Raw genomic sequence first — 14036 nt, forward strand, 5'->3', positions numbered from 1 at the left:
CTGCGCGACGACATCATCCAGCCATCTAAATGCCCGTGGGCATCTCCTGTGGTCTTTGTGAAGAAAGAGTACAGAACTCTACGTTTCTGGCGTCGATTATCGTCGACTGAACAAGATCACGAAGAAGGACGCATACCCCCTCCCACGGATAGACGACGCATTGGGTCGGCTCTGCAACGCTAAATACTTCACGTCGATGGATCTCAAAACTGGCTACTGGCAACTAAAAGTCGACGAGAGAGATCACGAAACGATCCCCTTCATCACGTCAGACGGCCTGTATTAGTTCAAGGTCGTGCCGTTCTGACTGTGCTCGGCGCCTGCAACGTTCCAGCGCGTGATGGGCACGGTGTTAGCAGGATTGAAGTGGCAGACCTTTCTTGTTTACTTGGATGACGTCGTCGTCTTCCCGGGAAATTTCGATGGTCACCTTAGACGGCTTGCGACAGTGTTATAGGCCATCAAGTTATTAGGGCTCACTCTGAAGCCAACAAAGTGCCGCTTCGCTTACGACGGGCTTCTCTTCCTAGGCCACATCATTAGCAAATCTGGAGTCCACCCTGACCCACAGAAGAGCGCTGTCATGGCAAAGTCCCAGCAGCCCATCAGCAAGAAGGCACTGCGAAGATTCCTTGGCATGTAGGCTTGCTTCAGGCGCTTCGTCAAGTACTTTTCACGCACTGTTGAGCCGCTGACACAGCTAGCTAAATGTGATGTCAAGTTCAAGTGGGAAACGACGCATTCCAAGAACTCAAGCGACGCATGCAGTCGACACCGGTACTTGCGCACTTCAACGAGGACGCCGATACAGAAATCCACAATGGTGCCAGAAGCCTAGGCCTCGGTGCTGTCTATACTACAGAGGAAAGACGGACTTGAACGGGTTATAACTTACGCTAGCCGATCACTGAAAAACGGAAGGCAATTATTTTACGACCGAAAAAGAATGCCTCGCCATTGCTTGAGCTACAGCAAAATCCCGCCCTTACCTAGGCAACCTGGCAGGCCGTTCAAGGTCGCCAGTGACCATCACGCGTTGTGTCGGCTAGTGAATTTAGGACGCCTGGCGCGATGGAACCTCAGACTGCAAGAATAAAGTCCGAAAGTTCGTTAGCGCTGGTAACCGAAGAGTTAACAGTGCATCATGGACTATTTCAGGTCGCGAGCGGCGCCGCTGTGATAGCGAAATGCCGTCTGGCACGACCTCATAAATAGTTGAGTGCGCCAATGCATCGGATGACCTTGTATGGGTCAGAAAGAGCGGCGCAAAAGTTTGTCACTAAGTCCTCGTCGGCGTATCGGAATCCAAATCCAAACATGGTCGCCAGGCTTGTATTTCATGTATCGTCGTCGAAGATTGTAGTGCCGACTATCGGTCCTTTTGGCGCTGTCTTTTCCTACACCTAAGAGGGGTCTGGTTGTGAGTACGTTAGTTGGTCGCCGAATAAATAAGCTTTGAACTTCGATTAACACAGTTCACTGACAGTGAGCGGACTGCGGTTCGACGTAATCATATATAAAGCATGTGCGTATTATGTCGGCACGTAGCCACAATTAAAGAATGCAGACGCTTTATAGGAATGGGGAATGATATTCAAAAGGGCTTCAACATTTTCCTATAATTAGGCTGCGCTAAGCTTGGGTCACTAGATGTTAGCCCATGCCTGGCTAATCCCCAAATAGGGCGTGGACCATTTGATGCTAGCGGTATAGAAATATTAAGCGTATGCCATTACACATGCATCGTACTTCTATGTACATATACCTCCCATCGACATGTTTCCCTCGACAAGCGTCATAAATCGCCGATCGTGCTTGTAACACAGCAACACCATAGGCGTAAAGGCGTGCCAGCTGCTAGAGCTGCTACCGCGCTTTCTTGAGTTTGGAAGGTGCAGAGCAGACAGTAATACAACCCGCAAATAAAAATCAAGTAAAAAAATAGCACGTTAGTGTAGATGCCAGCCCTTTAGATGCCCTTTAGATGCCAAGAGCACAAGCCAATTGCGCAGTGTTCTTTTACGGTGCGAATACATGGCCGTTAACGGGGTTCGCGTCCCGGTGTCCTTTCGCAGTGCTGTCGGTGCGTAATGCGGTGCCCATCATAATGGGCGCCAACGTGGGCACCTCGGTGACCAATACCATGATCTCGCTGATGCACGTCAAGCGTCGCGACGAGTTCCGCCGGGGATTCGCCGCCGCCACCGTGCACGACATCTTCAACTGGCTCTCCGTGCTCGTCCTGCTGCCCATAGAAGTGGCATTCCGTGAGTGTTCTCTCTCTCTCTCTCTCTCCATTAGTTCGACACGTGCTTCCACGCATGCCAGAGATCACCTTCCCGAACCGAGAGTGTGTAGAGAAATATGCGAGTGATCGCGCGAAAAAAATGGTTGGTGCAACTAAGAGACTGGCAGACGACAGTGTAGATTTGAGAGGAAACGGCGGTAGGGGATACTGTATGGAAAAAAATAAGTTGAGCGGTATTAGTAAATTATCCTCCTAGAATACCATAAAATTCACTTTTGTCATGAGACGATGGGGTATAGGTAAGCCGGCAAACAAGCGAGAACCAAAGACAAATGTGACGCTGCCTTGAAGCACCCGCACCAGCACGTCGGGGCGCCTGCTCGAGCCTATTTAACCTATAATCGTTAAACATGGATTTAATTGTAGTCTGATGGCGCCAAACATGGAACTGCGGAACAAGATGGAACAAGTTTCGGTAGTGTTTAGTGCGGCCAAACAGTTCGGGGAAACACTTTGAATTCCTTGACGTCACATTAATGTACCGGTGCTGGGGGTTTACACTTTGAAGTTTCGCGGAGTGGTTAATTGCATTGGTCCACGGCAATAACGCTTCTCGGAGGCAAACAAAGCAGTTTTGACACAAATAAATTTTTTTTCTGTAACGTGTAGGCGTCTGCACGGTAGCGACAGTAAATGCCTAGACTCCCTTTTTAAAAGATTGCGACATTGTTATTGTGCTCGCGCAGAGATGGTCGTCGAAGCAGTTCCATGAGCATGGGTATGGGGTACAATTCACGTTTTCGTTGGCGTTTAACCTATGCGGCTCCTCTTGCTTATTTTTTTTTTTTTTTGCTCCCAGTATTTCAATTGGTCTAAGGGGGCAAAATAAACTGTGCTATGTTGTTTAGCGCATCCATCTCTGGTTATTTATTCATTTTTCCGTATAGCATAAAACGTTTCGGTTTAATGGGCCAGGCCGGGGGCTAGCCGAGGCATCCCCAATCACATTCCTCTCGGCCCACGTGACTGCGCAGACATGCTCGAGAAACTCGCCGACTCGTTCGTGCACGTCGTCGACCGGGGCCAGCGACTGGAGACGTCAAACTACCTGAACGCCCTGACCAAGCCCTTCGCCAAACTTATTGTTCAGGTGAAAAAGCATTTCGGTGAACTTCGACAGTTTTCTCTTCAAGCCCGTAAAGTAACTGTAGGCGATATTTCCGAATTGCCATTATGACAAATGAAAACTGCATTCTCCAAGGAACGATGAAAATGCCAGGACTCCAGCGGCTAACTAAACGACCTTGAACAGTAATCCGGCTACCCGATAAGTTTGCGACTCTCACATGACCTCTATTAAAAATTACCAGTGCCATTTGAAAACTGAGAACACCAGCGCGACCTGGAAAACCGCTTTAAACTCATAGAAACCACAGCGTGCATTCCAATGGCCGTCTAAAACTTTCTGCCTTCTTTATCTGGTGTCGTTAGAACTTTCAAGCCCACATTTTCTCCCATGCACTTCGCTATAGCTGAGCGAGAGTCTTGGGTGAAGCACGGTTTCTTTCGCCAAGGATACGCACAAAAATAAAAGTAAATATTATATGTTTTGTTAATTTTTGTTTCTAATTTAATTTGAAATATTAAAAATGATTTTAATGTAGGGATGCTCGCGGGAGGAGGACCGTCCTCCGTCCTCTCCGAGAATTAATTTGAACTAAAGCATCAGAGGCAGCTATTGAGAAGTTATGTGGACAGGTTACGTCCTTATTCTATTTGATGAATATTTAGCTAAGGTCCAAATTGAAAGGTACTATTAGTGTGCGAAAATAATTCATATACCAAAAATATTTAGTTTCCATCCAAATATTCAGTGTTGAGGGATTTTATTTCGTGGATAGTCAGAGAGGTTGGCATGAGCACGTACTCTGGCATGCTTCTTTGCAGGGCGAAGGAGGCATGGAGGAGCGAAAGTATAATAACCATAGTCGATGATGAGGATAGGGGAAGGAGTAGATGTGCATGACAACAACCGCTTTATACGAAAACCGTACGTCCAGGTCATTTCGTGCTTGGCAGTCATTTGCGGACGCGCAACGCAGACACCTTTAAGTGCTGGACTGAAACGCCACGTACTTTTATTTTGACGAATCACCAGACAATATCAAAGTTGAAGTCACGGAGGTACTGTTTCTGGCTGGTCGGGCAGTACTCGCAGTCCTGGTACCTCGCAGTCTATGCGTAGAAAGAAATGGCACGGTCGAAAGAAATAATTCTAAGAACTAAGAAAGAACTAATTAGAAATGTCACTTGCCAAATCCGCGATGTGATTGCGATCTTAACTAATGTCGAGTGTCTGGGATTATGTTACGCCCAACTAAATGTAAATTCGCGATGTGATTGTGATCTTAATTAATGTCGAGTGTCGGATTATGTTAAGCCCAACTAAATATAAGCAAACGAGTGTTTTTTTTTATTTCGCCTCCATAAATCCAGTAGCCGCGGTGAGGATCGAACCCGCGACCTCGGTCTCGGCAGCGCAACGTCATAGCAACTAACCTACCGCGACGGGTTGTCGTTATTCTTTCAGTGCGACACCGTTTTTTTCGTTCGGCATCACGGCAGGCGGTGTTGTGTGCAAAAATATGGCAAAAGGGAAATAGTGCGCCTCAACGTGTTTTTGAACGTGCAGAGTCTACTGAATCTCCGAGGGCAAAATTTATAATGATGTCCGTTATAGTGTAGATACGATGAGTTAAACTGGAAGACTCTGATGCGAAAAAGTTAGATGCTTAGATGTTAACTTAGAAACAAGAGAACTAGGGCAAAATTGAAAATTATGAAAAATACAGAACCCGAAGAGAAAGAAAGGAACCACCGAATCTCATTTCGTGCAATATGCGATCGCGAACGATTCAGCACTGAACTGTGGTTAAGGAATACAACAGACGGTTCCCAGCGATATGAAGAAATCGTTTCGTAGGTACTCGTAACACAGGCGTCTTATATTTCCGAATTTCCATTATGACAAATGGAAACTACATTCTCCAAGGAACGATGAAAACGCCAGGACTCCAGTGGCTAACTTAACGACCTTGAACAGTAATCCGGCTGCCCACATGTTTGAGACTCCCACATGATCTCTATTAAAAATTACCAGTGCAATCGGAAAACTGAGAACACTAGTGCGACCTGGAAAACCGCTTTAGGCTCATAGAAACCACAGCGTGCATTCCAATGGCCATCTAAAACTTTCTGCCTTCTTTATCTGGTGTTTTAGAACTTTCAAGCCCACATTTTCTCCCATGCACTCCGCTGTAGTCGAGCAAGAGTCTTGGGTGAAGCACGGTTTCTTTCACCAAGGATACGCACAAAAATAAAAGTATATGTTCTATATTTTGTTCGTTCTGAGCACTCAATGACGTGATTTTAAAAATGCGAGTATCACCAATTTGCTCGAGTAAGGAGTCGTGATGCAGTGGTTAGAATACTCGACCTAGCACTTGATGATCGTTGATTGGTCCCACTTCCACATGCTCGGATATTTTGCTTTTGACGTCGTACCATTTTCGTGGCCAAGCGTGGTGGACACCATCGGACCAATGTCCAACTCATAACTGCTGCTCGCAGTAAAAGTCCAAATTTGTCATAGGTTGCTTCTAAGGCATGTGAACGTTGCTAATTTTGATGTGTATATATAATCACTGCGCTCTGCTAGTGCTTATGTTACATGGAATAAATGTGCTCTAAACTGAAGCAGGATTTCTACCGGTGTAATTTTGTTTTAGCAGTCGCTCGCTTGTTTTCTTCTTTTCTTTCTGTAGCTCGACAGCCACGTCATAAAAGAGATCGCCTTGGGCAGGGACAGCAATGGCACCGTCCTGAAGCAATGCTGCCTGAAAAACGGCACTGAATGTGTCGCCAAATGTGAGTTGCCTGTTTGGAGACATTGAAGATTAAAAGGATGCATAACTCTGGAATATCAATGGCTGATGCCTTAGAAATCTCGACGCGCGTTGACGTAACGGTGCTTTTAATCATCTAACCCGGCGTGCTCGTGTAGTCAGAGTTTATTCTTGGACTTGGTATATATAAACTCCCTCCCTGTATACTTTTTCTTGAAAAGGCAAAATCGCAAAAACCTTTAGTTTGCCACCGAAGCACTACATTCGTCGGCGCTTGATTTCGGGACGGGAGCCGTTTCCTTTTCCCATGTTCTTCTTAACGTGGTCCGAGGCTGTTTTTTTGCTCCGCTATAGTGCTGTAGAAAGGGCAGAGGATATCCCGAAGTTGTGTGCCCGGTCGTTCTGCGCATCTCATTGCATAAGAATTTGGAGGGCGACAGTAACTGCATGTGGGGAAGGGGGAGGGGGTGTAGAGATGTAGCTACCGTGCACTGACTTGGATCGCAACAATACGGAGCCCGTTCTTCATCGCAGCTAGGAAAAGCGTGTTTAAGCCGAACGTGCAGCTGCTGACCAGAGCAGTCCGAGGCTGGAAGAGAGGAGCACGTCAGCGCGTGATTTGTTCTAAACAAAGAAGGCGCGCAGCAGGCGCCGAGGCGCGGAGGCACCGAGGCATGCCAGCAACGTCACGCCAACGAAAGCTGCCGGAGCCGCGTGAACGAAGCTCCACGCAGATCTCAGTCGCGCTCTCAGCTGGGAGCACAGCGCTCTGAAAGATCCAGCCGAATGTATTTCACGTACTCGAAAACGACCAACGGAATATCGTTGGAAGACAATGCAGCGGAAGCCACGCAACTAGTACAGTCGCAGAAATCGTACTACGTGCGTTTTGGAGTGGAGTTTTTTGATCTGCGACACTTCCTATGGAACAACTACTTTATACATTACAGTGAACACAAGAGTATGTCAAGTCGCAAATTACTTGCACACCATTGCGCTTGCAGTATGCTATGGTGGTATGCCTTGATCGCGGGTGCGAGGGCACCCCTCGCGCCCACGCTGTGGCCGCAGGCCGCAGATACATGTCAGTCTACGCGTTCACTAATTGATAGGTTCGGAATTAACTGCGATGCCGTCCATGTAATAACTACACCATAATTTGCGAAAAGAAGGTCTGAGACCCAATGTTACGTCTATGTGCATGTAGCATATCTTTCTTTCATTTGTGATCCTTTCTTTCTTTTTTAATGCGAGCCCGGGAGAAGCCTTATTAGTCTTCGTAGCACTTCCCGCCACGAACGAAATAGTGTGCAGCGTGACATGACGAACATATCATTAGTTTATGTTCATGGCGTCACATTGACTTGTGCGGTGTGGCTTAGGAGCTTAACAGAACGTTAGTACTAGAGCGCGAGAAAAACGTGCTACCTCATACCTCGAGACGCATTATATGCCGAACAAGCTTAGATAGGCGCAGTTCTCAGTGCTCCTAGAGTTTCCACTGGGAGGCCACGGTGTGCGGACGTGTTTTCGCGTGGGCTCCTGTTTCGTATCGTATTTCTGGGCCCGATCCATTCACACCACGCGACTCACCTAGTAGACTGGTGCTACCCTCTAACACTGGAGTCACTGTGAGTCCATGTTCCGTCAACTCACGAGCTTTAAAGACTTCGACGCGCGAACGCCCGATTAAGCCTAATGGAACCGCCGTCTGCCCGACCTGGGTACGGCACCGTCGATGCATGCTACTCACGGCAAGCAGCGCTCCACCTCGCGTTCTTACTGATGACATTAACAGCCATGACCCTGTAGCAATGCAGCGTGTAGCGTCATTACCGCTTTTATGTACCGTTTCGGAGAACGCTAACGAGGAAATGGCACCGACAATGCTAAGCGACGCCGTAGAGACGATCCCAACAACCGACAAGCCAGCAACTATCGGGCATCGAGCGACCACGCCGCTGTCAGCGTTCCCGTAGCAGGACATACGAAGGACTCACAACCTGGGAAGGACATAGACGAGGAGTATACACCTTTCGCTATCGACATGGACACGCCAGAGGACGCAGCGTACAACGGTGCCTGCTGGAAGGTGGTCCGCAACCAGCGACGAGCACGCAATGACGCTGCCCACGAAACAGCGTCGCTCCCGCAGAATGCGTCTGAACACCCTTCCAACGAGCCCAAGCAGAGCGGGCCAAAGCGCCTGCCTCCTCTTCCCCTCCGCGATGAAAAAGTTATCCTCCAGCCCCCCGGGGGCCTCAGATTAGATGGATGGCCCAGACCAACGTTGGCCACGGCGCTTTGCCCAAATCACCGGAGAAACATCCTAAGGACCCGACCAGAACAAAACCTGGCCGTAATAAGCACCCCATCATCACACGTCGCCGACGCCCTGCTGAAGATCCAAGAACTGTAAATCAGCCAACGTACCTACCCGGTGTCCTCATATCTAGCAGCCCCAGATGATTCGTGCAAGAGTGTCGTTCTGGGACTGGAACCATGCACCGCCTCACATATGCTGGTAGAGAAGATGCAAGCATCCGGTATCCAGATACTACAGGCTAGAATGATGGCTCAGTCGAGTACTGCTCTAGTCTCATTCGAGGGCCTACGTGTACCACGATTCGTCCGATTTCTTGAGGCAGAGCTCCACTGCTACCCACACCGTCCATGCCAGCAGGTCTGCAAGACGTGCCTCGAATTAGGACACCGAGCCGACCACTGCCACACACCGGACGTCGTCATTTGCGAGCAGTGCGGCATCGATAACCCTGTCCCATCACACCCATGCTCACGCCGGTGTAAATACTGTGGAGGGGATCATCCTACAACTGATGCGAAGCGCCCGCCACGCCAGCGACAACCCTTCAACCGTGCCTGGGTCAAAAAAGCCATCGAAGATGAACAGCGGCAACTGACGGTCTCCGCCAGCGCGGCTCCTTCGTCAGCGACAACCCCTGCTTCTGGAGCATCATTTAAAAAGCTGAGTGGTCTCGTTCGAAAACGTGGTCCAGATCCCGCCCTAAGGCACGGGCAAAATCCAAGTCCCGTTCCCGATCCCGCTCCTAGTCGTCCTCCGCCCGCAACTACGTGAAGCGTCAGGTTGCCCCGGCATCACAGGCATCCCCCAACCTCAGCAGCTACCCCAGACCGGCAGCAGCCACGGGCCACAGAGAACATTATTGCCATGGCGGCACTCAGTAGGTAAGTTGCCCGGTGGATCCCGCACAGCTCTCCCCCTCCCCCTCCCCCCTGCCAATCTTCACCCCACAACACGTCCCGCTCTACTCCCACACTGAACACCCACAACGATCCTTTCCCCGAAATCGCGCGGCTAGGCCGTGACATGGAGGCGCGTTCCGCGCAAATGAAGGCACAGCTGGACGCTGCAATAGAGCGCACGAACGCCAGAATACAGGCAGCTATAGAGAGCTCGCGGCAGGAATCTCAAGCGCTACGGCAGAAAATCATTACCGTTACACACGCATCAGACGAGCGGACACACGCCCTTTTCGCCGAATTAGTCACCCGTTCGGATTCTATAGGCACCTCCTTGCCGTCTTCCCAGTCCGCGCGGCCCCATCCACCATATATAAGTGCAAGAAGATCGGACCCATACTCACGCCAGGCCACTTCCTCTCACGAAGATGATGGCGGCGCTTAGCCAGCAGCAGATCGTGGTCTGGCAGTTGAACTGCACATGATACCGTCAAAAAAGGGCATCCCTGCCACAGTACGATGCTATGTCCACGCACCCTCCTGGTATTATCCTCCTACAAGAACCAAACTGCTGCCCTTCTCCATCCGGCTTCACCACTTTTATGGGTACCTCTCCACTCGTGGGGGCCCTAGTATCAAAAAACTTGACGTGCCACTCCCATACTACATTGACATCCCACACTAAATTCTCGAACTCATTACACAGGGCAAGAAAAGTCGCAGTCTCTACATACTCAATGAGTACAGTTCTCCGCGCTCATGCACACAGTCCCCCCCGCCCCCCCCATTTCATCGCCTTCTAATAGAATTTAGACTCCTTGGGCGCACCCTTCTCGTATGCGGTGACTTCAACGCTCCACGTATAGTTTGGGAGTACCGCAAATCTGAAACCAAAGGAATTTGGCTCTGGGATGACCTATAAAACTTGAGATACACCTTACATACGGACCCAGGGCACCCCACATATTTAGGTAACAGCGTTACACGTGACACATTCCCTGACCTTACTTTTTCCAAAAATACAGGACCAGTGATTGCACATGGTCCTCCCGATGAACATCTAGGCAACGACCATTACATCGTGGCCACTACCCTACCACTGCACATTGTCCTGAGTGCAAGGTGCGGATCACGGATTGGACGTGACTCAGGGAGCGTCGACAGACACCTCCTGACGGAGTAGGACACGAGCAAGCTCGAGTCCTTTTCTGCGGACCTAGACGCGTGTACGCTCACACTGGTTACCACAACAGCAACCCCGAACGTGTACGGGCACCTACTGCATCTGTGGGAGGAACGTAGAGGGCTCACGCGGCGCTGGAAACGCCAACGCCTGAATCGCAAACTTCGCCGGCGTATCGACCAAATTTCGCAGGAGGCACAAGAATATGCTCAGGCTCTCGCGCAGAACAACTAGCGAGGTTTCTTCGAGGTTTCTCTGGCACCCTGGGAATCGCGAAAACATGGTCGATAGTTCGCGCGCTCATGGATCCATGCACTACAAAGACACAAACATTTCATCGCCTACACAGCTTAATACAGAAGTACCGAGATGATCCGTCTGCTCTTCTTAAAGAGCTAGAAATACGTTTATCACTACCGGCCCACAACCACAGTATCCCGAATACCCGTATGCAGAAGAAACTACCGAGAAACTCAAGGCGGACATCACAATCGATGAGGTTCGCGTGGTACTTCTAGATCTCCGTGGAAACATGGCCCCAGGGGAAGATCATATCAGATTTTCCACCTTTCAAAACCTCAGTGATACAGATCTACATCATCGAACACACCTATTTCGTGATGATGGGCATCGGGGTACGCGCCCACAGGCATGTCGTCGTTCCTTTCTGCTCGACAGAACAGCCACCATTGGGACACCGGACATCGGTCGGACACAATTCGTCTCACAGGTCGCGGTACCCCACAGGGGTCAGTTCTGTCCCCCACTCTATTTAATATCGCCCTCGCAAGACTACTTGAGCAGCTCGACCACCCCGATGTTGCACATGCGATTTACGAAGACGGCATCACGATATGGACGACGCGAAGGTCAGACGGGGCCATTCAGGATAGACTGCAGCAGGCCGTCGACATCGTTACCGCTTACGTACGACAGGACAGCTTGTCCTATGCTCCACAAAAGTCCGAGATTGTTCTCACACGCGCGCGTAGCATCACCTCTCCACCCAAGATCACGGTGTACGCGGATGGCGTTCCTGTACCCCAGGTGGACCGTGCTCGCATTCTTGGACTACACGTTCAAGCGAACGGGAAGACGAACTACACTGTCCCGACAGACCGAACATACTCTGGCCATGATTCGGCAGGCCTCCAACAGGCGCTCAGGTCTACGAGAACGGGACCTACTGCACATTGTGGAGGCCTGCGTGATCAGTCGCATTACTTACTACCTTCCCTTCTACAGACTTACCCAGTCGCAGAAAGTACGGGTCGACGCGATGCTGCGAAAGGCAACCAAGCTTGCCCACGGCCTCCCACGCTACACCGCCAGGAAACGTCTACTAGCCCTAGGGACGCATACGACACTCAGCGAGTTGTTGGAAGCTCGGTGGTCCTGTCAAAGACAACATCTTTTGCTCACACTCACTAGGCGGCACCTGCTCTCGGTATGGGGATATTCGATTCTCCATAATGACCATGACGACATCGCCATCACTGCTCCGACTTGGGTCTGTACAGCCTTAGCACCCACTACAACGAAACATGCATCCTGAACATGATGCGGGACGACGACGCGCCCGTGTACGATACCTGATGCGCGTTCTCGGTGATGTCCCTGAGACAAATACCCCTTACACGGATGCCGCTCGGTGCCTCAACGGGTATTCCGCGGTAGTATTGGATGGCGTTGAAACATTTTTTATGGCCGCTTCCTTGCGGGGTCCTACACATACACACGGAGAACTCCTTGGAGTAGCTGTTGTGCGACACGCTCTCCACATTCCTGGGGAGGCGTTATGCTAACCGATTCCCAGCAAGCATGCCGAGCGTTTTGGACGGGATGCGGTTTCACCAAGGCGGCTCTCCAGATCCTACACCAGTCACCAAACACAGACACATCTGCCCCACAACGCATTCACTTGCTCCGAACACCTGGCTGTGCCTCACTGTCGGGTAATGACCGCGCACACGCGGTCGCTCGAGAAATTCCCCTCCGAGCTGTCTGGCATGGCAAAAATGGGAGTGCAGATCAGGTGGGCCCTCCATTCACATACGGAGACATATTAAGATACTACACACCAGATGTGGCACTCCGCCAACTCCAAACAAACACATTTCCCAACGTCCTCTATCTACATAAATGTTACCCTGGCCGCTATGCAGACCCTTGCCCGGGCTGTGGCAACTCCCCCGCGGCGTTCCATGTCACGCTGGACTGCGCCGCAAAATTATTCCCTCCCCTGCCAGTTATCCTGCACACCATCCGCACCCAAGAGCTGTGGGAAGATGCCCACGGCGACGGGCCTTCCGAGGTCTGCCGGGCTCTAGTTCAACGGACCCGTGCTGTTGCTGAGATCGTTCTAGGGACCCCGAACTAGGGGCACTTCCCACACTCTTACTTCTTTTTAAAAATAAAAATGTTTGCTCTCTCTCAGTGCTCCATTACTTAACAAACCAGCAGCACAGGTCATAGAAACAGATGCAATAGCTTTCCCAGCTCATGACATTGCATTGAACCGAGGAGCATTTCCGTTATAGTATAGGCTTAAATACTCGGGGAAAACTAAGCACCTTTTCACCATCGCTTACTTGCATGCACAAATGGGCAGAAAAACGCACGTTTTAGCTCTTCGTTGTCCTGAAACAAAACATGAAAATAACTAATCATGTCTCGCTTCTTAGTGGCTTCCATGTAGCTTTTATTCTAATTGGGGAACCAATATACATCATCACAAGCGAGTCGCCAGTGCGAAAGCGTTCAAGATGCCGCTACAATGTCACGGCATCACAAGGCTTGTAGAAACTTGATTATGGCCAATTGGTTCAACTGGAAAGTATATTGAACCAGATCGACTGGAAAAGGACATGAAGAAAATCACCGACGATTACGCTACTCCCTAATGCGAAATTTGAGCCAAGGTACATACGTGTTTTCATTTCGCTATATATTGAGGCAAACAATTGGATAAACAAGTAGCAGAGGTCAAGCGCATCGGCTATTAAACATCATTGGTCGATGGTTCCAGTCCAATCGCTGGTGCAGCTTGGCTTCCAGAATGTACTACACAAATCGCATCGCGCGTACCATCAGATTAAAGAACAGTCGCAAATCAAGCCATTCGAAACAAGCGCGAACGAGACGGAATAAATCAAACCAAAGAAGCGTGAGCGAGAGTTGACGCGAGTAGACGACAGTACGAAACGAGCGGTCGGCCGGGTCCGCATGGAACCAGTTTCCCGTGCGCACATCACTGAAGGGGCCGCTCTCATTGGTCTCCGCCTCTCCGCCGTTCGCGGCTCGCGTCTTTCATCTTCCGCTCCGCGTTCGCTCCTTCGTCTTTCACTGTTGTGCTCGTTCGCTCCGTTACGCCGACGCTCGCCGCAGGAACGGGCTATTACGAGCTGGGCTCTAAAACAAGACCTTTTGTCGTTATCTTGTTTTTAATGCGTCAGCATTACACCGCTCATGCCAACAA

General features: G+C 50.1%; 1 protein-coding gene across 1 annotated transcript in view; it reads left to right on the forward strand.

Moving 5' to 3' along the window:
• Positions 1 to 2081: 2081 nt before the first annotated feature.
• The window catches only part of LOC126530367 (sodium-dependent phosphate transport protein 2B-like), a 33156-nt gene continuing 21201 nt past the window's right edge, over positions 2082 to 14036 (forward strand). The window contains exons 1-3 of the mRNA XM_072288074.1: positions 2082 to 2267; positions 3283 to 3398; positions 6073 to 6175. Coding sequence (XP_072144175.1) covers positions 2108 to 2267; positions 3283 to 3398; positions 6073 to 6175 — 379 coding nt within the window. The 5' untranslated portion in view covers positions 2082 to 2107. The remainder of the gene's footprint in view (positions 2268 to 3282; positions 3399 to 6072; positions 6176 to 14036) is intronic.

This window comes from Dermacentor andersoni, chromosome 5, assembly GCF_023375885.2.
Source record: "Dermacentor andersoni chromosome 5, qqDerAnde1_hic_scaffold, whole genome shotgun sequence".
Lineage (NCBI taxonomy): Eukaryota > Metazoa > Arthropoda > Arachnida > Ixodida > Ixodidae > Dermacentor > Dermacentor andersoni.